We start from the raw sequence: 25384 nt of genomic DNA, 5'->3' as shown, positions 1-25384 counted from the left end.
AGGGTCTCTCTCATAACTAATGCAATTACGACCTCTGCTGGCTGATTGATGGTGCCTGCACAGAGACGGGAAAAGAGTGCTGTCAGGGTGTGTCTCTCCGTACACAGTGCTGATCCTCATTGCACTTGTCAAAGTGTAGGTGACAAAATGCATACGGCTGCTGCCCACATGTTGGAGGGGGCGTGGGTCAGCTTCGTTCTCCTCAATCAGAACGGGGATAGGCATTGGTGGAGAGGAAGCATGACGCAATAGGGAAATTGGACGTGCTAAAAAAGGGAGGAATAGGGGAGAAAATGTATAAACAAAATATAAAAATAATAATTAAACAAACAAATTTAACAGGCACATAAACACAAAATTAACTTGTACATGAGCACCCCCTTGTGGAGGCTTTATGTTATATCTTGTAAACCACAGTGGGACCAGATTGCCCCCATTTTCACTAATTAAGTATATTTCGTTTTGTGTTTCATTTTGATGCATTGTTTGTGTTGCCTGGGCCGCAGTAAAAATCATGGACAAAATGTGGGTTGCTTGTAAAAAGTTTGAAAAACCCTGTGCTAGACCATACATTTCTTAACTGGCACTGAATTTATATTACATTTTTAAGTACTGCTCACAGCCGTGATGTTATTCGCGATAACACACGACCTCGAGTGTTCTATTGCTTTTATACAACAGTTTTTACAAAATAAAGAAAGAAAATAAATCAAAGAAGCCCTGAATTTCATATTAAATATGCTTTAATATTGACAATACCTTCCGCCAAAAAGTAGTTCCACAACGAATATAAAGTTTAACACTACAAAGCAGACATCCCAAGTTGCAAAAACTCATTTCAGGGAGGTAAGAACAACAACAAGAAGAAAGCAAGAACCTCCGAAGGGAAAAAAAGAAATAAAAAAACCTCTCGCACACACCAAAGGCTATGGATGAAAACAGAACTACTAGGGCTTAACTAACTGTTCGCGTTACAAACACATTAATGTTCCCTACATAGTGCACTAGATAGTGTATCAGATCATGGATATATGTTCCCTACATATTGCACTAGATAGTGAATTAGACAATTGGTTATGTTCCCTACACAGTGCGCTAGATTGTATATCAGATAACGGATTTAAAACGCGACCGGGAAAAAAAGTCTGTGTCGCCTGCGTGCGCATTTATGTGCATGAAGCTTGTCGTTAATGGCAACGCGTCAGCGGAGTAATACCATTGTGGTGTGAAAAGACCGTGCTGTTATCACGAATATCAGCACGTCTAGAACGCTTCTCAACCAATCAGATTGTAAGGTCGGAACTACCTGTTGTATAATTTTTGTTTAACTACGTAAACTCATTGACTCCATGCAGAAGCACATTCCCCCATGTAAGTTAACTTTACAAGTTAAATGGGGTGCATAGATACAGTTACAGGAATTTCTTATTTCTTTTGATCACAGCAATGGCCTAAATACCGCTGCTTTCTGCTTAAGTTCGGAAGCTGTTTACGTTGTGCCAGTTCTCCTCCTCTTATCTGTACAGGCAGCAGTCTCATTAAACATATCAGCTGCTGCCATATAAAGCAGAGGCTAACATATGCACACACTGACTCAAAGCCAACGTGACAGGGAAATCAAATCATACTGTATGCCATAGAGATTGTGTGTCAGACCTGATCTTGGCTCTTCCAACACAGCTGTCTGCCAGACAGGACGTCTCCTGGAATTACAGCGATGTAATAAGGACTCTATGATAATCCTAGATGCTTACAAAAATTCTGGGTTAAATGTTCTAAAAGGTCTGCTCTATATAGTTTTGGTAACCATACCTTGTTGATATTTTAGAACAGAGCATATAACCAAGAAACACTACAGTATTTGGTTTGCCTCTGTGATGGACGTATTGTCATATTAAACTGATATTACACACTGGAACCTTGACTTAACACACTTTGTTAACCACATTGTATAAATAAAAAAGCAAACTCATCCAATTTTTATTTCAATGGTGCGAAAAATGCCCCATTAGTTACTTAGTCAACCAATGCATTCGATTAATAAGGTAATTTAGCCAATAAATCACAGCCAGCCCTGTAAAACAGAAATCTCACTCATCAACAAAGTCAAGCAGCCACCTTAAAGTTTCTATAGGAACACTATGACTGTAGGAACAGTCCAAATAAATGTAAATAAAACACTATCTTAAAACATTATGTTCAGGATATTTTCTTGTTTGACATATCTATGATCAAAATAAGTGCCCTGATAAGGTGGTGGGCTACCATTAGTTTTGCTGAGCCAGTTGATACACTCTGATGAAGGGTGAACGCAATAGACTGCTGTACCACATAAGTGAGTATAAAATTAATCCAAAAAACCCACATAGGACCCCTCTGAAGAAATGCTATTTGTGTAGTGAACCATTTTCAGTACAGCATAGACAATATGATGTCAATAACATAATACTGGGTGCCCTGGTATGTGTTTATCAGGTGTGGCAGTGTTGGGTTTTTTTATGGCTTCTTTATTAAGAATATATACACTGTCAGCATAGGTTCTAGCTGTACAATTTCAGATAACAAAGACTAAAGCTTTTTTATTCTTTCATGCATGATGTGTGCTAATTCTCCTCTAGTCTTTGATCAGTGGGTGCTTTCTGCTCACAGGATGCTGCTGCCTTTGTATTTTTTTGGTTGGAGCACAATTCTCCTCCCAGCACTGGCACTGAGGTGCACCAGATACAACCATACCAAAACAGCATACACTACCATGTCTGTACCATGCTGGTGTCGTTGCAGTCCTGAGAGTAATCCACCACCCAAATAACAGTTGGTCAGGTGGGGGCCTATTGGGATATCTTTCGATTGATAAAAGGGAGACAGGTGGGTGACAATGTTCAGAGCAACAGGTGAGATTAATGACAGATCAGTCAGTAATTGTATAGCTAGAAAGTTATGTATACCAGGTAGATATATGTACTAATGAAGTGCTCGGTGGTTGTATGTTTTCCCCCACTGTATTTTTAATAGATTTCTGTGTGGTGAATCCTCCCAGCACTGGCACTGAGTTGTTTACAAATCCCAACAACACTGCTGCACCAGATACACTCATACCAAAACAGCACACACTACCATGTCTGTACCATGTTGGTGTCACTGCAGTCCTGAGAGTAATCCACCACCCACTAAACAGTTGGTCAGGTGGGGTCCTATTGGGGTATCTTTCGACTGATAAACAGGTACAGGTGGGTGACAATGTACAGAGGAACAGATGAGATTACTGACGGATCAGTCAGTAATTGTACAGCTAGAAAGTTATGTATACCAGGTAGATGTACCTAATGAAACAACAAAAACAACACACACTACCATGTCTGTACCATGTTGGTGTCATTGCAGTCCTGAGAGTAATCCACTACCCAAATAACAGTTGGTCAGGCAGGGTCCTATTGGGATATCTTTCGATTGATAAAAGAGAGTCAAGTGGGTGACAATGTTCAGAGCAACAGATCAGTCAGTAATTGTATAGCTAGAAGTTCATCTGAATACCAGGTAGATGTATCTAATGAGGTGCTCGGTGGTTCTTTGATTTACAGATAGATACATTTTTGATAGTTTTTTGTGCAGTGAATCAAGTTCAGTGTGTGTGTGTGTGTGCGTGTGTGTGCGCGCTCGCGCGTGTGTGTGTGCGCGTGCTAATCCCCGCCCGGTGATTCTGTGTACAGCCACCAGCAGCTCTTGCTTACCCGCGCGGTTCTGACACCAATACAGACGAAGGAAGAGGAATATTTTACCTGAACCAACACAAAATGGGTCATTTTAAAGAAGTAGGCATCATAGTTAATTTTATACGGGGGCACAGATACCACCACAGATGCTCTGAAGAAAATGGAAACGCGATATTTACGGTTTAAGTCGAAACTATGAAAATGAAGACTGTGGTCACTTTGTTGTTGCTAATGTGCTGTGTGACTGATTCAGTGCTGGGTAAGTTAGAAACTACTTATTCTGTTTAATGTCATTTTAAAGATGTATTTTAGTGTTTTAAATTAGAATTTATTACGTAAAAACTTAGTTTTTACTCTTCTGAACCGACAAATCTTTATATTTTACTGGTTACGACGACAAAATAACTAAAAAATCATCGAAATAACCGAAATGTCACTTTGTTTAGCATATGTCAGTGACTCCAGTCTGCATTAGCTGTTTGTTCTGTTTGGGTCCAAATAACCTAATTACATACATTTCTCATACATTCATTCATTCATTCATCTGTTCATTCATTTTCCTATACTGCTTAATGCTGGTCAGGGTCGCAGTGTGTGTCCTGTACTATCTGGAGCATACACCTTGAATGGTGTATCCAATGCAGCATCACAAAGTGCCCTCATACATTTGCTTAGTCAGTGTCATTTTAGGAGCAAGTTACATGAGCCAATCCACCTTTCTGCATGATTTTAAGAAAAAGAAGGAAACTTCATACAAGAGAGTCTGAAACAAACCTATTCAGATACATGAAGAACATGACAAACTCTTTACACATCTTTACCCTTGGCTGGAGGCAATGAAAGCAGCAGTACAGTACTAGCTGTGCCACCCTAAATGTTAATTATAAGCCTTTGCCTCACAGCAAGAAGGTCCTGGGTTCGAACCCCCAGGTGGAGCAGTCTGGGTCTTTTCTGTGTGGAGTTTGCATGTTCTCCCCGTGTCTGTGTGGGTTTCCCCCGGGAGCTACGGTTTCTTCCCACAGTCCAAAGACATGCAAGTGAGGTGAATTGGAGATACAAAACTGTCCAGAACTGTGTTTGACATTAAACTTGTGAACTGATGAATCTTGTGTAACCAGTAACTACGTTTTTGTAATGAATTTAACCAAAGTGTGTAAAAACATGATGTTAGAATCCTAATAAATAAATAATATTATATAGTTTGCTTGCTTAATAATGTTTGCTATTATGATTTACACTCATCAGGCTCCTCGTGAGCACTGTTGGGTGATTACCATGCTTTTATGCCCATTTATTTATTAATCTTTAATATCACCTTCATTTTGATCAGGGGTGCAATTGGTACACAGTCACACTAAAACACTGGGCAGGACAGGAATGTTCTTTGGGTACCAGCAGGGCACCAACAATCCACCTTCTGTGTATCGACCCTGGTGGACATGGGGAAAACATGCCACTCCTCACAGACAGTGACCTGAGGTGATGTTTCAGTGTAGGGCCCCCAGGACCAGGGTTGCTGTGCATAAGCCAGAGTACCTGCTCTTTTGTGCCACCCATGCTGTTTTAAAATAAATCTGATTAAAATATAACACTCTTTCTTTTACAAATAGATGTACTTGATTTGATGTATACATATACATACATTCATACATTCACATACATTCATACATATACATACATTCACACCTTGGCGCTGGAGGGATCAGCAGCCTGGTGCAGCAGCTCCTACATACTTTGCTTTTTTGTGCTTTTTTTCTCTTTTTGCTCTTTCTGTCTGTTCTATCTTTTGTTCTATTTGTACACTTTTAATTTAAATTTTAGTGAATAGTAATTGCATTGCATAGCAAATTTCTTTCCTTATTTTTTTCTATTTTATTCTACTTTTATTTACTCTACTTACTGTACTTACACTGTACTGGAGCTGCTGTATCACTCGAATTTCCCCCATGGGGATCAATAAAGGAATCTTATCTTATATAATTTACATACCCAGCTCTTATGCATGTCATTTCTTATATTTAATTGTTTATAGTTCTTTTAATTTCTGCACTTTGTCAGGACGGAGATGAATAATTGTTCTGCAGTATTTCTTTGAGATAAGATTTCATTTTTATAATTTGCCATATTGTTAATATAATTTCTTTGTTCAATATTCATTTTACTATTACATATTGTGACATTGAAATTATAAGCACAAGCTTTCGACTTGGAATCCCAAGCGGTGCAATCTGGCCGGGCACCAAAATAGGCACAATAGACTGTGCCTTATTGCTGCTGTACAATTTCAAACTCTGCTGTCAGGTTCACAGCCGTGCGGCTGTTTGTGAGACACACTGGCAAGTAAAAAGATGCAGCCAGTGTCTGTGCGCTTCTTGGAGAGGCTTTGTGATATTCCCTTCTTCGGTTAGTGCTGGGATGGAACAAGCGGCAAGAGAACTGTAATAGTGGAATTGCTAATGGTTAGATTGAAAGAAAAATGGGTGGAAATTGTTATGTATTATATATATTTACAGTAGATCAGTAGATTGTGTAGAACAGGGGTGCACATACTTTTGTGGCTTGAGATCTACTATCTATCTAATAGACGACTTTTTAAAAAGGTTGGCCTCTTTTTAAAATGCACTTCAGTTGCCTTTGTTGATATTCAGCATTACAGGGTAAGTGACTAAAAATCACACTAACTGTATTCTGATGATTTGCACTGAATGGTGTCAGTCAGGTTTATGTAGTCTGGACAGAAGCTGCTGATGCCAAATCTCAAGCAGTCTTCCAAGTGTTCATCAGTAACGGTGGATCGATATTTAGACTTAATTATTATAATGTGGGAAAAGGCTGATTCACTCAAGTAGGTTGATCCAAAAAATGTTTATGTTAGTTCCAAAACTGTCCTGCAGAGGCCCATGACTTCATAGGAATGTCAGATTGTAGGGTTAAAATTTCTCCATCAGCTTCCTCCACATTTTAACGAAACCGCCATCTTTGCCATGTTCTTGCCCAAATCGAACCGTTTTTCTTTTCTTTGTGCTTGGTTGCACACTCATCTTTACAAACAGTGTAGGTTACAAAAGGAAAAATGCAAAAATGGCGCAAACTGGCTACTGATGAATGAAAACTTTCTAGATTCACAGTGCTTTAGGTGGGTAACAAACAGCAAATAAAAAAAAACAGTGGCCACATTTCATGTCAATCACACTGACCTGTTTGAATGAGGCGCGATCTACCAGCGTAGCTTTAGCTTAGGGCCCCTAAAGGCTATTGCTGACCCTGCCTGAGAGTAACAGCTGATTTATGCAGATCTGTAGCCTTAAGGTTTGGGTGTCAGCTATATTCACTACATCCTCATAATTACGTATACCTGTATGTACACTCACCATCAGTAACATTTTCACACATGACATTTTTAGGGAGCTATTTCCACTTATTTCTAGACATTATGTTTATGTACTGCTACTGTATGACATAGTGTCATAGAATTGGTTTCATTATGTTGATAACTCTGACTGTGCAAATCACTAAACGGTACTCTAGCGTCTGAATCTCAGTCTGAATCTTTGGGACACTGCGGTGCTGCTTCTGTAATCCTTTATTATCTATTATAATTACTCTGTATAAAATGAGGGCGGTGGCAAATGCCAGATTACTGATTAATGGTTGTTTAATGAATAAAGCTTAATCTTTTGACCAGATTTAAGCAGGGTGCAATTTGCATCAGTGAATCTCACCTTTTCTTAAATAATGTTAGATTGACAGAAATGCGTTCATTTATTCACTTGTTAATTTGTTCATTTTCACTAGTTGCTTCTTCCTGGTGCTACCTAAAACATTAGGCGCAAGACAGAAATACACTCTGCGGTGGGAGGCAATCAATAGCAGAGAACCACGCTCACACTTTCTCTTATTACACCTAGGGTCAATGCACCTACTGCCATGTTTTGGGAGGTGTAAGACCAGACTCTGACCCATAGTGTTTAGTTGAATTATGTATGTGTTTGACAGTGCTTGCTAGAAAGCCATGATTATGCAGTAATTTATTTATTATTTATTTATTTATTAGGATTTTAACTTCATGTTTTACACACTTTGGTTACATTCATGACAGAAACGGTAGTTACTCGTTACACAAGATTCCTCAGTTCACAAGTTCAATGTAATACACAGTCATGGATACAGTGTATCACAAAAGTGAGTACACCCCTCACATTTCTGCAGATATTTAAGTATATCTTTTCATGGGACAACACTGACAAAATGACACTTTGACACAATGAAAAGTAATCTGTGTGCAGCTTATATAACAGTGTACATTTATTCTTCCCTCAAAATAACTCAATATACAGCCATTAATGTCTAAACCACCGGCAACAAAAGTGAGTACACCCCTAAGAGACTACACCCCTAAATGTCCAAATTGAGCACTGCTTGTCATTTTCCCTCCAAAATGTCATGTGATTTGTTAGTGTTACTAGGTCTCAGGTGTGCATAGGGAGCAGGTGTGTTCAATTTAGTAGTACAGCTCTCACACTCTCTCATACTGGTCACTGAAAGTTCCAACATGGCACCTCATGGCAAAGAACTCTCTGAGGATCTTAAAAGACGAATTGTTGCGCTACATGAAGATGGCCAAGGCTACAAGAAGATTGCCAACACCCTGAAACTGAGCTGCAGCACAGTGGCCAAGATCATCCAGCGTTTTAAAAGAGCAGGGTCCACTCAGAACAGACCTCGTGTTGGTCGTCCAAAGAAGCTGAGTGCACGTGCTCAGCGTCACATCCAACTGCTGTCTTTGAAAGATAGGCGCAGGAGTGCTGTCAGCATTGCTGCAGAGATTGAAAAGGTGGGGGGTCAGCCTGTCAGTGCTCAGACCATACGCCGCACACTACATCAAATTGGTCTGCATGGCTGTCACCCCAGAAGGAAGCCTCTTCTGAAGTCTCTACACAAGAAAGCCCGCAAACAGTTTGCTGAAGACATGTCAACAAAGGACATGGATTACTGGAACCATGTCCTATGGTCTGATGAGACCAAGATTAATTTGTTTGGTTCAGATGGTCTCAAGCATGTGTGGCGGCAATCAGGTGAGGAGTACAAAGATAAGTGTGTCATGCCTACAGTCAAGCATGGTGGTGGGAATGCCATGGTCTGGGGCTGCATGAGTGCAGCAGGTGTTGGGGAGTTACATTTCATTGAGGGACACATGAACTCCAATATGTACTGGGAAATACTGAAGCAGAGCATGATCCCCTCCCTCCGGAAACTCGGTCGCAGGGCAGTGTTCCAGCATGATAATGACCCCAAACACACCTCTAAGACGACCACTGCTTTATTGAAGAGGCTGAGGGTAAAGGTGATGGACTGGCCAAGCATGTCTCCAGACCTAAACCCAGTAGAACATCTTTGGGGCATCCTCAAGCGGAAGGTGGAGGAGCGCAAAGTCTCGAATATCCGCCAGCTCCGTGATGTCGTCATGGAGGAGTGGAAAAGCATTCCAGTGGCAACCTGTGAAGCTCTGGTAAACTCCATGCCCAGGAGAGTTAAGGCAGTTCTTGGAAATAATGGTGGCCACACAAAATATTGACACTTCAGGAACTTTCACTAAGGGGTGTACTCACTTTTGTTGCCGGTGGTTTAGACATTAATGGCTGTATATTGAGTTATTTTGAGGGAAGAATAAATTTACACTGTTATATAAGCTGCACACAGACTACTTTTCATTGTGTCAAAGTGTCATTTTGTCAGTGTTGTCCCATGAAAAGATATACTTAAATATCTGCATAAATGTGAGGGGTGTACTCACTTTTGTGATACACTGTACATACTTGCATGTCTTCGGACTGTGGGAGGAAACCGGAGCTCCTGAAGGAAACCCACGCAGTCACTGGGAGAACATGCAAACACAGAAAGGACCTGGACCGCCCCACCTGGGGATCGAACTCAGGACCTTCTTGCTGTGAGGCGACAGTGCTACCCACTGAGCCCAGTGCCACCCGATTATGCAGTCATTTGTATAATCTTTTACAGTATCCCTAAACGTCCTTACTGTCGCAGTACTGCAGTCATGCTTACTAGGCAGAAACAGAATTGTTATTAATATGTTATTAATAGACTAATGTGCATTAGCTAGCGATTTTTGCTAAATCACTCTGTAGCAATGATTTGTTGTTGTCTTGATTATAAATGATGACCACAATTAGGTTAGATTTCGGCCTCATATTTTGCACTGGAAAACAGCAGGTTCATTATTAGACACTATTAATTCTTAATTAGTGTCATCAATTACTGTTCCAATATATTTTAATAATTGTTGGTGTTCAATGCCTATAATCCAGCACCTGTTTATAATGTTGTTTAAGATAATATAGCTATATTAACTAACTGGGACAGTAGTAGCCTAGTGGGTAGAACTTTGGGCTATCAATCGAAAGGTTAAGAGTTCAAATCTGGGCTCTGCCGTGCTGCCACTGTTGGGTCCTTGAGCAAGGCCCTTAACCCTTTTGGCTCCAGGGGCGCCGTACCATGGCTGACCCTATGCTATTACTTCAGCTTCCAAACAAGCTGTTTCTGTAAAATAAGTATAACACGTAACCTCGGTAACAGGTTTTCTATATTTCTTGCTTGTGTTGATTATTAGCATTTCTTTGTAATGTGTATTCGTACTACTATAGCACTTGTTATAATGTTATATTCTATCAAATAATATAGAAAAGTCCTGGGCGGCATGGTGGCTCAGTGGGTAGCACTAGAAGCAAGAAGGTCCTGGATTTGATTTCTAGGTGGAGCAGTCCAGGTCCTTTCTGTGTGGAGTTTGCATGTTCACCCGTGTCAGTGTGGGTTTCCTCTGAGTGCACCAGTTTCCTCCAACAGTCCAAAGACATGCAGTCAGGTTAATTGGAGATACTAAAATTGCCTCATGCGTGTGTGTTTGTGTTTTTGCCCTAAAATGGACTGGCGACCTGTTCAGCGTGTTTCCTCCCTTTTGGCCAATAAATTGTACCCATCGCAACCCTCAGTAGAATAAAGCAGCGATAAAACATACAATGAATTATTGAATAATCAAAATCCTTGTTTCTAATTGGCTCTCGGGTGTGAAGTGATTCATTAAAATAGGAGCGATTCTGTAACCAACTGCATTTCTCAGCAGCCTCTGTCCCCTGTTCTGCCCCCGGCTGAATGACCGCAGCTCTCAGTACAACCTCTTAAAGCTCATTCCATGGTGGTGGTAAAACATGAAAATTAATGAATGATCGAATAACCTTGATAAGATAAAGCATCAAATATTTTGTCTTTTTTACTGTACAGGTAATTTAAAAACCACCCCAACTTTTCTGAAATTGAAGCTTGTCAAGTCAAGTCAATTTTATTTATATAGCGCTTTTTACAATGAACATTGTCTCAAAGCAACTTTATAGAACCCAGGACTTACAGACCAAAAACCCCTGTTGAGCAAGCCGAGGGCGACAGTGGCAAGGAGAAACTCCCTTAAAATGACAGGAAGAAACCTTGAGAGGAACCAGACTCAGCAGGGACCCATCCTTCTTGGGTGGCCTGGAGGATAATTTGAATAAATAGGATTTACACAAATCATACATACACAAAATAAAATTAAACTAAACGTTCTAACTAGCAAAGAATAATTGGAGTTCTTTATTATTTGTCTGTGATAAAGTCCGTAGTGAGTTCTTGACATTTTTGGTGCAAACAAACCAGGTTTCCGTCACATCTAGCAGGAGCAGCATTGCTGGCACAGCAGTCTTGACGTGCAGTCTTTAACCTCGGGATAAAACAACAGAAGATGTAGTTAAAATGTGAAATCGTTAAGAGTAAAATGTCAGTTAGACTCCGACACCCCTAATTATTACAACATAACTGAAAGGGAGAGCGAGCTTGTAACGGTTCTAAACATTACAAATACAGTGTGTCATACAATTGAGAAAACAGCATATGAGAAATTAAATTTTTTCCCTATTCTGTCACTAGACATGACCCATCTACTCAGAAATCCAGTTTATACCCCTATCCAGCATATCTACCATGCTCATTCAGACACTTTCCACCAGCGGATTTTTCATTTTGCACTCTGACCTGGCAAATATGCTGTTATGGGTCATATAAAGTCGGTTCATTAAATGCCTGCAGGTTGACACGCCCTTCCGGTCTAGGTCTCCCAGCCGCATTTAGGGCAGCGCACAGAACTTGACTGATTCAAAAGAAGCTTATGGATTAGGAATAGGCTAAAAACCATGAAAAGATAATCCACACATAGACGTCACAGTGGGTGAGCCAATACGGTGGGAGTGGAGGATTATTTTAGGCCACTGGATTTGTGATAAATTGTATTGCTTCCCTGCAGTTTCTCTTTAAAACGTTGGGACTGTTTGAATGGGTTTGTGTCAATTCAGTTAATGATATTTTTCCAGACAGTGTGAGATATATTTCTTGTAGGAATGGAGGCTAAAGGTCAGTTTTGCTTTCAAATCTTCAATTCAGCATCTTCTGGTCGCCTCAGGTGGATTGTTACAGATAGATACTTTTGTTTGTGTTTGTTCAGTGGGTTATTGTACGCAGCCATGCATAAGGTTTCATAAGCATTAAATAAAACATAGTGATGTGGAAAAAGCAATTGCTTCTTTTTCTAATTGGTTTTGTTATTGTTTTTTTTTCACACTGAATATTTTCCGCTTAATCAACATACCCCTATAATACACAAAGCAAAGATAATAAAAACAAAATATCTCGAGTTTGATTCTCAACTCTGTTATCGGTGGGTTGGCTGAAGAGCTTTCTCATTACGACATCTGCTGGCTGGACGATGGCAACTCAACTACACAGAGACAGGGAATAATGGAGATCAGTGCATGGCTCACTTTACATGATACTGATCCCTGTGTGAACCAACCTTGGGCAGGTGAAAAGAAGTGGTTGGCAAACTGCACACATGACAGAGATGGCATGTGTTAGGTAGGATCCTGGATCAGAGTAGGGGTCTGCAGCAGTAAAGGAGATACAAAAAAAACCAAAAAAAATTCTTTGGCTCGTGACCCACCCAAGGGTTGCTAGATCACCCCTAATTTTTCTCCCAATCTAGTCGTATCCAATTACCCGATTGCATTACGCTTCCTCTCTACTGATGTTGACCTCCACTCTGACTGAGGAGAGCCGTGACTAACACACGCCCCCTCCGACACGTTTGCAGTAGCCGACTGCATCTTTTCAACTTCACATTGAGAGTTCATATGCAGATCAGCTTTGCGCACAGAGAGTAGCACCCTGATCCCATTATCCCTCGTCTCAGCCAGCAGAGGTCATAATTGCATCAGTTTTGCCAATCATTGTTTGTGTAGGTGCACAGCCTGCCGGTAGCAGACCTGAGATTCAAACCGATGAGTTTGAGATGTTAGCTGTGGTGACATCTGAGAGCCCACATTTTATAATATAACAAGAATTGTATTTTTTTAAAACCCCTTTAAATCAGACATGCTGCTTTGTTTCTGGGACTTGAACTGCTCTGCTTATGAAATTCTGTATTTCATTTCCGCCAGACAGTTTTACATCATTAAATAAGATAATGTATGTTTTACTCAAAATACTAAGACGTCTTTTCTTCAGTTTTGTGTGACGAACTGCACAAAATCTCTATTGCAACCCTATAAGTTTTAAGCTTTGCTTTATTAAAGATTAATGTGATATTTTATGAAGGTGTTATGAAGACCCTCTGGGAGTAACCTTCAAATTAAGTTAATACTACATGCTTGATAAAGGATTTTAAGGTAAAACCATGCAATCACATCCTGTAAACATTAAACTCTGTTTTACATACACAAGATCGTGTAACAAACTATTACATAATTTGCTGCACAACTTTTTAAATGTAAGACAGCAGATGGATGATGTCCATATTGTGTGGAAGCTGCTTAAATGATTTCCTTACCCCAGACAGATTTCAAAACCATTAATAATAATAACAATAATAATAATAAATAGTTTATGCTTTTTAATGCTTAGTACTAGGAATATAATGTAATAAATTAAATTTGTCACAGAACTTCGGTGGAATTTCAGTATCAAGTTCATTTCACATTTTTATGTATTTTTATTAATTATTACTGATTATTTATTAGGATTTTAACGTCATGTTTTGCACACTTTACATTCATTTTTACTAATTTATGTCAGGACAGGTAATTACTGGTTACACAAGATTCATCATTTCAAGTTTTTAATCTCAAACACTCATGGGTGTGGCTCTTCTTGCACAAGGTTGATTGCATATGATCTCGACTCGTGCAGGTGAAAAAAAATGCATTTGCCTAATGCACACGTGTCGGGGGGGGGGGAGTGTGTCATTTCGCTCTCCTCAATCACGGGCGGGGGTGAGCACCAGTAGAGAGGAAGCATAACGCAATAGGGTAAAAATTGGACACGCTAAAAATCAGAGAAAAAGGGAGAAAATGCACTAATAAAACTGAAGTGACCCTTCAAATGTAAGGTCCTGCCCTGCCCAGGTTTTAAATCTGCCGTCCTCTTTGTTTGAAGAAAAGTCGCTGGCGTATGTGCATCACTTGAGCTGTATCGCTGATTCCTGTATGCCACCAAAAATAATGATTTTCCTCCAGATGTTCATTGTCAGATATTTGTAAGTTTTGATAATCTAGAACCAGGTTTATTAAAGCTTATATAGGGAAATCCAACTGACATTTCACTTTAATTTCCTTCTGTTTTGCAGAACAGTCCTCAGTACTTTATTATTTCTGAATACTAAATATATGTGGAAAACAGTTAGCGCACTACTGGAAAAAGAAAGTTTGGGAAGTTTGGTTTCTGGATGTGACCTCTGTTTTGTCCTGCAGCTTATTTAACAGTCAGCGTTGAGCCTCTGCCGCCGGTGGTCATGGGGGATACTGTGACTTTAAAATGCAATTTCAGGACTGACGGCAACCTGAGAGAAATCGTGTGGTTTCGGGTGAGTGAGCTTCCACCTCATTCTTCTCAGCTTCTACTCCATTATTTTTATTAGTTTCCTGAACAGACAGTTTTTAATTTCTTGCATAAGTTGCTTTGCCTTGTTTTCATACAGTGCGAGAGGAAAGTGCTTAACGTATGAAAATTATATTCAGGATTAGGAGTTTATAGCCGAGTGATTTTAGGACAAGCTTTTTCATTTTCTGATCATTTCGGGCATGCTGGGCACAGCCCTGAAAGATTGTGTGTACTGCATTAAATTACAGAGCTGTAGCGTTATGCCAAACACTGTGTTCCCCTTCATTTCCATGACATTTTTAATAAACCCCTGCTGCCTCGGGTGTTTCATTCATTATTACTGGGGCATAAATTATAGTCAAGCATTTTAACCAAAAAGTTACAGTGTTAACTGTCTAAGATGTACAAACTTTATTCTGCAAAAGTTGAAGCACCCAGGTGGCACTCCAGCGCTGGGATTCTGAACTCCCCGGAATCTATCGGTCGGCTTGGCGCCCCTTTGGCGCACAATTGGAACTGCCTGCAACAGACAAAATTGGCCATCAAGTCTGCAGTGTGGGAAAAGACCGGACTATAAGTGGGTGGGGCCTTCAAACTCTGTGTAAGTACCCTGGTTAGCAGCCCGAGGCGCCTGTGCAGAAGTGGAGGAGTCATATGTGCGAATCCACTGAGGCGCATCTGAGGGCGTGTGGGGCAGGCGAACATACCCTACTTGTTTTTAAAACCCTCTAAAACCTTAAAACCTCGAACACAATCGGGATCCCCAGCAGAAGAAGACAAATTGGCTATGCTAAATCGGGAAAATAAGGGAGAAAATGAATAAATAAATAGAAAATAAAGGTTTATTGTCAATTCAGGGCACACTGTCTTGAAACATTCCACAATAAGAAGATATTAACAGATGTAACAGATGTGGGTATCATGATTGGGTATAAATGGAAGAGCAATCAAAGGCTTAGTCTTTGCAAGCAAAAATGGGTCGTGGCTCGCAACTTCTGTTCAGAAAGAACGTTTAACAAGGCAAGACTGTAAATAATCAAAGTCCATTTACCATCTACTGTACATAATATTGTACAAAGATCCAGGTATCCAGTGAATTTTCAAGTCTCAATTCAGCATAAAGCAAAGTGGAAACCACTGTTGAGTGTGCATGACCTTCGAGCCCTCATACTTTTGTGACAGATTTAGCTTAATGGGCTCTACTTTGGGAGTACTTCGGAAAAACATTGTCACTTAACACAGTCCGCCGCTGTTAAGAAAAGCTACCTAAAAATCTATTACATGAAGAGAAAGCCATAAATCTATGCTGTGAGTTCTCTGGGTCATCTCAGATGGACTGAGAGAGTGTAAATGTTAATGGACATCAAGTTCATTACCATTTACCATTGTATAGGGTTGCATCAGCACCACTCTGCATGGGTGACTTGGGTATTTCTAAAAGGTACCATTAATATGGAGGAGTATACTGGGATTTTAGAGTGACACATGCTGCCATCAAGACAATGCCAGGTCTCATTCTACATGCTCTACAACAGCATGGTTTCATAGGCACAAAGCATGTGCCTGCAATCCAAATCTGTCTTTTATTAAAAATGTATGGTGCATCATAAAGAAGAGAATTAGATCACAGCATCGACAGACTGTTGAGCAGCTCAAGTCTTGTCATGCAAAAACTGTATCCTTCGTTCCTCACTTAAAAGAAAAAAATTAATAATACAAAAGATGATGTAACACAGACGTTCCTTTATCCCACATTTTTGAGTGTGTTTTAGGCATCAAATTTGCTTATATTTACATAATACAATTAAGTTGGTCTCTGAAAACGTTGATCTTAGTACTTTTGTCAGTTAAATAAGGCTTAAGGTTTTATAAAATGCCCCAACTTTTAACAAATAAAGTTTGTACATATCTTTACATATTTCTAGGTTACTTAAACGTTTTAAGTAGTTTTTAATGACAGTTTATTGTTTTATAGGTATCAGATGGTGGTAGTTCTAAGCAGAAGATCTTCACCTATGATGCCATGTACAACACTAATTTCTCTCATATGGAGGATTTTCGCAGAAGAGAGGATCTCGTTTACCAGTCGACTGTTAGGTAAAGATTACGTCCTTGCATTGTGACTAGAACTACAGCTGTCCTGTCAGAATGTATGCTGAATAAGTCGGTTTGAACCAGCTTCTGATAGCCATCATCATGCTTTTGGCACAACATTCGGTGGATCTTTGACACCTTGGCAAACCTTTAGCTACAAGTTTTTGTTTTCTGGCACACAGCTGACTTTTCAGCACAGCCCAAATATATCTGAATATTTGTGATTTGACCTGTGCTGTGGATTATGATCCTGATGCTGATTGGATGTGCCCTAATAAAGTTCTCTCTGAGATTTCACACTTCTGTCTTGGTTAGTGGTAACTTGCAGAAAATTACTGGTTCGAACCCTAACACTGTCAAGTTGCCACTTTTGGGTCCCTGAGCAAGGCATCTAACCCTCAGTTGCTCAAACTGTATTCACATGGAGCTTAGTGTGGATCTTCATACACGATATATAATCAGAATTTAATATTACAATTAGGTTTTTCATTTATCTGTGTAAGCTAGGTTAGTAATGACAGAGTTTTGAATATAAATAAGTTTATTCTTTGTTGTAACTAGGCTCCCTGAAGTTCAGATGGAAGACAATGGGCCGTATGAATGCCATGTGGGCATCTACGACAGAGCATCCAGAGAGAAGGTGGTCTTAGCATCTGGAAGCATAATGCTTGCTGTTATGTGTAGGTTTCAATCAAATATACATAAACATTAATAGCTTGTTTATTAGCAGTGCTCATTTTGCTGATTGTAAGAAGCATTTAACTAAGCTTGCTTGTGTGTGCATTAATGTAAAGACATTGTTATTGATTCTCTCAAGCAAATGTTAGGTTAGTTCAGTAAGTACTTGATAAGCTTTGTTTTAAATTTGAAGCTTTTCCTCACCTTACACCAGAGCTCATTTTATAAAAAAAAAAAATACTATTTAGAGTAGAATGTTGGCATAATCTAATTAAGTGTTGGCTTATTTTTTATTGGTTTGAATGCCTTTAAGCTTTTTGGTCTCAGTGGACCTTACATGCTGTTAAAGCAACGCTTCTTGCTTGATTTGATAATTGAGTGTTTAATGAGAAAAGCATGCTATAACATGAACAACAGGAAATTAATAGAGGTATTTAAATGGCTTATTCCTTGACATAATTCAAAATGTAAAGAATATTTACAAACCCTATTTCTAAAAAAGTTGGGACGTTTGGGAAAAGAAATAAAAAGAAGAATCTGTTATTTGTTTTTGAATAATTCTCTTGAGTCAAAGTAGAATGAAAAGATTTCCAGTGTTTTCACTGATCATTAATTGTATTTAATTGTATATAAATATTTGTCTGCAACACACTTCAGTTGGGACAGAGACAAAATAGAAGTAAAACTTTACAGTGTTTTACAATAAGCAGGTAAATTGGTAACAGATGAGATAATCATAATTGGGTATAAAAAAACGATCCACCACGATGTGTTCCAAACTTCAGGGGAGAATTGCCAATTGGTTTAAAAAGAACAGTTCTTAATGCAAGTTGTATAGCCTCTCTGACATTCCATATATTAAACTACAAGATTCACTAATGAATAAATTTTTTTCCCACACAGCACCTCCAAAATCCATTTCTGTCACAGCAGCTGACCAACCAATACGATTCAATCACTACGAGGTGCAAAATTTCACTCTCATATGCACAGTGACTGGAGGAAAACCTACTCCTGTGGTGAGTTAGTATTTTATTAAACATTTCATCCTGGTCTGGGTCGCACTGGCTCTCGCACCACCTATAAACTGTACTGTATGCATCTACTTAGGCTTTTAGGCAAAGGGAGAAATTTAAGTGGCTGGAAATAACACACAAGGCATAACAAGCAAAGCAAGAACAGGGACTGAAAACCAGGATCGAACCTAGGTTCTGAAGACCCTGGTGCTGTGCGATACCTACCAGCATTGCCACCGTGCTGCCTATTTATTATTAAGACAATTCAGTACTGTAAAATTTCCTGAATCCACAGCAGGGGAGGTTTTCTCTGTTAAATTCTAAAATTAAAGCGGAAAGTATGTGGACACTCAAGCATTACATTCATATTCATATTTGCTTCTTAAACCATTCCATTGAATATTATTCTAATTAGCATTGTTGCTACAATAGACCACATGAGCGTTATTGAGCTTGGGCACTGATGATGGGCACCAATGGGTGCTTTCATTAAATTTTTGACTTGAACCTAATTAAAACGCCATAAGTAGAAAGACAGACAGACATACACTTTATTAATCCTGAGGAAATTAATGATCACGAAGGAAATGAAGGGTGGGATCTTAAATCCCTAGGTGTAGCCTAGTGGTTAAGGTACCGGACTAGTAAGCAGAAGGTTGCTGGTTCAAACCCTACCACTGTCAGGTTGCCATGTTGGGCCCTTGAGCAAAGCCCTTAACCCTTGATTACTTAGACTGTGTAATGTAAGTCACTTTGGAAAAACGTGAGCCAAAATTCAGAGATGTGAAAGCGTATACAGAGCTGTGAAAGACACAACCCGTTATTAAGTTAATTATTTATTTATTATTTATGTATCACTTAAGATTGAACTTTCATGACCTCTCTTTGTTGTCTTTTAGGTGTACTTTAAGAGAGATAGTGAACTAATCGAAGTGCTTCCCTCAGCCCAGCCATCAGAGGCAGTCAAAAGCAGAGGTCTGCATTCCACCAGACTCAGCAGACCCCTGATCACCCGAGAGCTTGACGACACCAAGCTGCAAAAGTCACTGTCTCACCTGAAGCCAGACATCAAGCCGGTGCGGATGCACGGAGCCCGTCACCAGCACAGCTTCACTCCTCCCGGAGCTCTGGGTCACGACAGTGTGAGTCCTACCACCGAGATCATTCCTGAGACGGTGGTGAGCAGGGAGTTTCCACGCTGGGTACCCAGCTCCAGCCCGCTCTACTACTTCAACCACACACAGACTGTGCTCGGTGACGGCACCTCGCAGGTACAGGTTGTGCTCACCTGGCACCTGAACCCACAGCTTGATAGCGAGGCTCTGTTCAGCTGCGAAGTCAAGCACCCTGCACTGTCCATGCCCATGAAGGCTGAGGTCATCCTCTGTGAGTATGACTTATTGCATGGAACCTTCCAGAATTAAATGAAAACAGCATTTTTTTCTATTTACCCCTTTTCCCAATCTAGTTGTATGCAATTTCCCAGTTGTAAATTCCTGCCCCGGAAGAGGAGACTATCGTGTTCCCTTTTCAACACATGCATGTTCACCAGTAGGAGACTCACAGAGAGCAGCAACACTTATGGAAAACCATTCACTGCTATCTATGTAACAATCATCTGTTGTGCAGGCACCTCAATCAACCAGCAGAGGCCGCAATTGCAGCAGCCACGAGGAACACATGTAATAATAAAATACTGCTACTTTAAAGTACTCACTTATTATTAATTTTCTGTATCATTCAATTGATACGGAAAATCTAGTTATACAAAAAAGTTTTGAGATAAAAGTCTCTCATTGCATATGTATTTTTAAGACAGGAAAGGCAAGCAGCAGGGAACCATTTTTCACTGCTTTGATACAGTTCAACACAAGGACTTTTAACAGTTCCTCAGCACTCAAACCTCAGTGTCCTCATTATGCTGAATTTAACTTTGGAACTTTTGAACATTGGAAGTAGGCAAAATATGATATACTTAAAATGTAAGGCTAGTTTGTACAGTTTTGTATTTATTAAATTTTACAACTTGTAACATCTGACAGTTTTTTTATCTTTCTTTTTTAAGCTGCTCCAAAGGGACTTAAACTCTCCCTGACCCCAAAAAGAGTAAAAGTGGGAGATACAGTGCGCATCATTGTAGAGGGGTTTCAAATGGGAGCAACCGGGGTAAGAACATAAACCTGCCTGCACTGAGGATTAATGCAACATCACATAATAACCTTGATATGTCAGTATTTTGGTAGAAACTGAAACATTAGTAGAATGTATTAAAGTTCGTAAGAGTTCCGATGGGTTTTAAGGGTGTTGGGTACTCATGGTAAAGAAAAAAAAGAGTAGCATAGACTGGTATATTGAATTGAAATGAAATCGGTCTTAAAACTTTTTTCTTATTAGTTGGCTTTTATATAACCATGCACTCCCGGTCTACCACTTTGGAGTTTGTGGCATGTTCCAGGAGATATGGGATAAACTGCCCAAATGTAGGTGTGCAAATATTCTTGCAGGTGGTAATTCTGCCAAATAGGCTCACTACTTAAATAGGGTATTAATACTTTTGTGAATATAAACCCACAACTAAAAAAGTCAAGGTGTCCGAATACCGTCTGAATCCATGATATACTGGTGTTTGGGTTAAAGCTGTATAGTTGTGTGTATATATATGTGTGTGTGTGTAAATATGTGTGTATGTACAGAATGAGATTTTTCCAGAGCCCCTGTTTACATGGACGCGTTTGGGTGGGCTGCTCCTGGATGGCAGTGCTGAGAGAGAAGGAAGGGTTCTGGTTCTGGAGAGAGTTCCTGCAGAACTTAACGGCTCCATGTATCGCTGCACTGCTGAGAATCCACTCGGCTCCACCAACACACACATACGCCTTATAGTGTTAGGTTAGTGCACTCACACACCACACACACAAACAGTGTTTATTATCATTTTCAGTGTTTAGTTAATGGTATTCAGTACATAAATATTTATTTATTCATTTATTATTTTATTATATTAGGATTTTAACGTCATGTTTTACACACTTAGGTTACATTCATGACAGCAGGGGTAATTACTGGTTACACAAGATTCATCAGTTTAAGTCTTTAATGTCAAACACAGTCATGGACAATTTAGTATTTCTAATTCACCTCACTTGCATGTCTTTGGACTGTGGGAGGAAACTGGAGCTCCCGGAGAAAACCCAGGCAGACACAGGGAGAACATGCAATCTCCACACTGAAAGGAACTGAAACTTCTTGCTGTGAGGCGACAGTGCTACCCACTGAGCCACCGTGCCGCCCCAGTACATAAATCCACACATACCTCATGGTGTTTAGTTAGCACACACAACTCATAGTGTTCATTCAATACATAAATATATATACACATCCACAAACAGCTTTTAGTGTATTTCAGTACATTTGTACAGTGGCATTATGAAAATCAGTGTGAATCCTGCGCTTTTTTCGATGCAATGAGGCACTGCTCCCACCTAGTGGTGATTGGAGACAATAACACCTGAAGAGTTTTGGAAATGTAATTGCTCTTGTAGTGATCTCTAATTATTTACTCTTTCTGTGTGGCCCAGTAATAAATGACCCACGGACCGGTACCGGTCCATGGCCCGGTGGTTGGGGACCACTGGTTTAATCCATAACACAAGAAAAACAACGTTAAGTCTTCGAAATAAAGGTTTTTGTAACAGACATACTGTTTAATTCAGTACACTGCTGTGTGCTTTTTCTAGTCTAGTGTTGATCTTTTCACAAATGTAGTTGTTTTTATTGCTTGTTAAGGGCAGAGACCCAAGCAGCTGCCAGTGACTTATTATTTACTTGAACACCCTAAATCATGCAGCTTTTTTATGCAATTTATGTTCTGTTTGAACAGAAAATTCAAGAATGAAGAAGGGAACGCTACAATTTAATGGTAAGCTCTTAATATGAATACTTTATGAAGCCAAAATAAGTAATTCAGCAACTCTGGCAACCAGTATTTACCGTTTTTTTTGTTCTGCAGTTGCTGACTCGTGTGGATCAGGGTTTGGACCAACACTCACTATGCTTCTGCTGTCAGTTTTCTTTAAGTTTACATAAAGGGGAGTCGAGCTGGGCATCTTTTATTGCCCTGAACTCTTTAGTTCTTCACTTACCTGCTAGTGCTCTCCCTGTTTGTTAAAATGAAACACAGCTAGATAGATTTGGAAGAAGTGACTGTATGCAGACTGGTGAAGCCATGACTTTGCTCATAAATGAGAAACACAAACTGCATGTGTAAACTGGTTTGGGCTTGGGGTTGTGAGTGAAAAATCCATGTCTACAACCATTCAGAGTATCATAAAATGTTTAGGATTTAGGCGTTAATTACCAGATCTGACCTGTAGGTGGCAGTGCAGACTTGGAGAAGCCCCTGCAAAGTGCTATAGTGAATAGTAATAATTTACTGTCTCTGCTCTGATTACAACAGCCTGGGTGATACACCTTTTTCACACTCACATTTTTACAGTGGTATATAAACATGAATTTATTTAGTCAATAAAGACCAATTGTAACTCCTTTACATACATAGCAATTGCAAAAAATTACTTTGTATCTTTTTTCTCTTTTGCGGGGCTGGACAGAAGGCGATTTAAATAGTTCCAGTTCTTGTTTGTACATAGACAGCAACAAAACACGATTTTAAAAATATGAATCTCTTAAATTCCAGTTTAGTAAGCACTAAAACTATTCACCAGACCTTACAATGTCTAGATTCTGGGTAGAGTAAATCATCCTTGGAGGGCATAGAATTAACAACTACTGTAATCATGGGGGCTGCATTGCAGCGTGGGCCTTGCTACAATTCTTTTATCAAGTGATGTTTATCACTGTTACTTTACCTTTTCTGTTAATTACACTTAATCATTTGGGAACCTAGGATACAAGATATCAGCTGCTAAACAGTTTTTGTTCATTGTTGTCTGATCTGGAGTGTTGGCAGGCCAGTCCAGCACACACACTCCGTGTTGTGTCCTGGCATTGTCTTGCTGAAATAACCACAGACCTCTTAGAAAAAGACGTTGCCTTTGAAGGCAGAATATGAACCTACAATCTTAATATATGCCTCCGCATAAATGGTACCTTGACACATTTGCAAGTCACCTCTGTTGTGGGCACTAATGCACCCTCACATCATGACAGATGTTGGCTTTTCCACCTTTTGCTGGAAACAGTCTGGATTGCCCTGTTTGGCATGAGAACTTGACTTATATTAATTCTAAAAGCCAAATAATCTTTAGATTCTTTTTTTTACTGCATTTTACAAAGTGTCCTAATTGTTTCACCACAGAAGCAGAAAATAACTCCAGAAAATTCACCTAAAACACAAATGTATCTCGGACGGACATAAAATAAATCATTGTTTTTTATTGACTAGTTTAATCTAACTAGCCTATTTTGCCTAGATTGTATGTGTAAGGAGAAATTCAGGTACATGTGTTGTAGTTGCTGATCCAAGAAACATTCAAGGTAAAATAAATATGAACACACATCTGTTTTAAAGAGTGCAGTGTGTTTGCTCAAGTCCAACCACAGGGAACATTTTAAAATATTGTAAAAAGAAAAGAAGCAGGGCGAAACAACAAGTCAAAAAAGTGAACGACAATGAATGCAGCTGGTACAGCAATGTAGAAAGAATAAAACATTTAATCTAAATCACTGTGTGCTGTTTCTTTTTTCTTGTTTCAGATAAAAAAAATGTTTAACATGAAATTAGGATAAAGATTATTAAATTAAGTTAAAAAATAGTCAAATATTGTGAGGAAAATCTGAAACTAACCAAACTTTGTAGGACAGAATGCTCTTTAGAACTTAATAAAACTGATGGTCACGCATCGATCAAATCAAATATTATTCAACAAATGTTCAGAAAGGCATTCGTAACAATTAGTAACACACTTTTTTTCATTTATACTGCTGACACTACAATACGAAGACTTTAATTAGGCTACAATATACAAACTCTCAGTTTGACAAAAATCAAGGTAAACGAATTGTCTGCTTAATATTTGTACAGTTTGTTTGGCCGATGTTGGTTTTCCTAATGTTATGATCATGGTTTGAATTGCAGGGGATTGGGGGGTCTGACCCTCCTAATGAATACTTGGAACCCCAAATCGGATGATATTTTAAAAATGGCCTTTATGAAAGAGAGCAGAACATTGTGAAGAAAATCTGAGACTATAGCAACACTACCTAGGTCAGAATGCTCTTTGTTAAAATTGCTACTGTAACACTAATTGTAATACTGTCTAATTTGCAGATATCAGTGGAGGTGATGTGGCAGGTATTAATGAAACACCTGCAAGTAAGATGCCTTTACTGTATGTATTTTAAAATGTCACTTAAAGGTATTTTTTATAAGATTTGATTGAAACTTAGACTAACTCAATAAATTACTGTCTTAGAAACACCATGCCCACTGTAAAATATGGTGATGGTGATTTTAATAAAAAAAAAAAAACTGATACCCTCTATCACAAGATTAGGCACACTGACCCAAAGCAACACTAAACTGGTTTAAAAACAATGTCCTCATCTTTACCTTATCTTAGGATGTTAATAACAGTATTAATATTAATAACCTTTCTAATGTTTACAAATCTAGCCAAAATTCAATTGGCTAACAATGTCAGTGGTTGATCAGGATGTAAGATGCTTTAATCTCCTTTTCATCCTAAACCTTTCACAATAAGACAACTTGGCAACTCTCACTCCAAAAACCACGACTGATTGATAGATGCATTTTCAATAATAACGTGACAGGTGTTCTTCCATTGAGCTAATTTAAATCCCCTTGCCCTCTTGAGAACCTTTAAAGTTCTAAGCCTCTCCCATGGTACTGGGATTGTATATGTAGGGGTGCAGATCTGCACTCAGGAGGAGAAG

At 39.3% G+C, this 25384-nt stretch overlaps 1 protein-coding gene across 6 annotated transcripts; it reads left to right on the top strand.

Annotated features, from left to right (window-relative positions):
• Positions 1-3750: 3750 nt before the first annotated feature.
• Positions 3751-24151, top strand: igsf21b (immunoglobin superfamily, member 21b). 6 transcript variants are annotated; one of them, XM_063015034.1, is made up of 10 exons: positions 3751-3969; positions 14555-14667; positions 16660-16781; positions 17340-17458; positions 18360-18475; positions 19372-19858; positions 20538-20638; positions 21166-21358; positions 22350-22388; positions 22479-24151. In XM_063015034.1, the coding sequence occupies exons 1-10, from the start codon at positions 3906-3908 to the stop codon at positions 22553-22555; spliced, it is 1431 nt and encodes a 476-aa protein (XP_062871104.1). In that variant the 5' UTR covers positions 3751-3905; the 3' UTR covers positions 22556-24151. The 6 variants fall into 6 exon arrangements, 2 of the variants coding, with proteins under 2 accessions (XP_062871104.1, XP_062871105.1); XR_010015353.1 differs by lacking the exons at positions 20538-20638; positions 22350-22388; positions 22479-24151 and adding an exon at positions 19941-20154 and having other exon boundaries at positions 21166-21249; XR_010015352.1 differs by lacking the exons at positions 21166-21358; positions 22350-22388; positions 22479-24151 and adding an exon at positions 19941-20154 and having other exon boundaries at positions 20288-20619.
• The last annotated feature ends 1233 nt before the right edge of the window (positions 24152-25384 follow it).

This window comes from Trichomycterus rosablanca, chromosome 19 (assembly GCF_030014385.1).
Source record: "Trichomycterus rosablanca isolate fTriRos1 chromosome 19, fTriRos1.hap1, whole genome shotgun sequence".
NCBI lineage: Eukaryota > Metazoa > Chordata > Actinopteri > Siluriformes > Trichomycteridae > Trichomycterus > Trichomycterus rosablanca.
This window is presented reverse-complemented; position numbering and strand designations above follow the sequence as displayed.

Coding starts and splice junctions, on each gene's coding strand:
- igsf21b (XM_063015034.1), top strand. CDS start 3,906: ATGAAAATGAAGACTGTGGTCACTTTGTTGTTGCTAATGTGCTGTGTG. Junction 3,970..14,554: donor TGTGACTGATTCAGTGCTGG/GTAAGTTAGAAA, acceptor TTTGTCCTGCAG/CTTATTTAACAGTCAGCGTT. Junction 18,476..19,371: donor GAGGAAAACCTACTCCTGTG/GTGAGTTAGTAT, acceptor GTTGTCTTTTAG/GTGTACTTTAAGAGAGATAG.